The sequence below is a fragment of the Penaeus monodon genome, chromosome 34 (assembly GCF_015228065.2).
Source record: "Penaeus monodon isolate SGIC_2016 chromosome 34, NSTDA_Pmon_1, whole genome shotgun sequence".
In the NCBI taxonomy this organism is placed as follows: domain Eukaryota; kingdom Metazoa; phylum Arthropoda; class Malacostraca; order Decapoda; family Penaeidae; genus Penaeus; species Penaeus monodon.
The window spans coordinates 29,831,050-29,831,646 of NC_051419.1; the positions used below are offsets into that span (position 1 = coordinate 29,831,050).

The 597-nt window shown below is 40.2% G+C and overlaps 1 protein-coding gene across 5 annotated transcripts in view; it reads left to right on the top strand.

Annotated features, from left to right (window-relative positions):
* LOC119594699 (TBC1 domain family member 16-like) overlaps positions 1-597 on the top strand; it is a gene marked incomplete at its 3' end in the record, with an annotated part of 16,016 nt that overhangs the window by 13,809 nt on the left and 1,610 nt on the right. For all 5 annotated transcript variants that reach the window (XM_037943755.1, XM_037943753.1, XM_037943757.1 and 2 more), the window contains 2 exon segments: positions 150-294; positions 483-589. In XM_037943755.1, the coding sequence (XP_037799683.1) occupies positions 150-294; positions 483-589 (252 nt within the window).

A 597-nucleotide genomic window follows, 5' to 3' on the forward strand; every position in this document is an offset into this window, starting at 1 on the left:
TTTAACTCTTCAGGCTCTGGGTGAATGCTGTGTACATCATGGTAATTACACTGCACTCCCATGGCAGTGAGGCATAAAGGCCAGTGCTGTTATCCATGTTTACAAGCATGATAATTCAACAAATTTTGACTCTGAATCGCTCCTTCCAGATACACACAGGGAATGTCAGATATACTAGCCCCAATCCTTGCTGAAGTTCGCAACGAGGCTGACGTTTTCTGGTGCTTCACGGGACTTATGAGCAAAACCATTTTTGTGACATCTCCAAAGGATGAAGATATGGAAAAGAATTTGGTGGGTATTTGAGAGTGTGAGGAAAAGGTGTTAGATGAAAGGGTCTGAGTTGAAATCTCTTCTTTTTAAAGCATGAGATAGTATATATCAATATATAGCATTATATAGTATTTATCAAAGGTATGCTTTTTTTTGTTCTGTGGATATAGAAAAGTGCAATGATATGTCCTTTTTCCTTTCATTCTCAGAGTTACCTCCGTGAGCTGTTGCGAATAATGGTTCCACGTTTCTACAACCACATGGCTAGTCAGCAGGATGGCATGGACCTTCTCTTCTGCCACAGATGGATACTCTTGTAAGAGT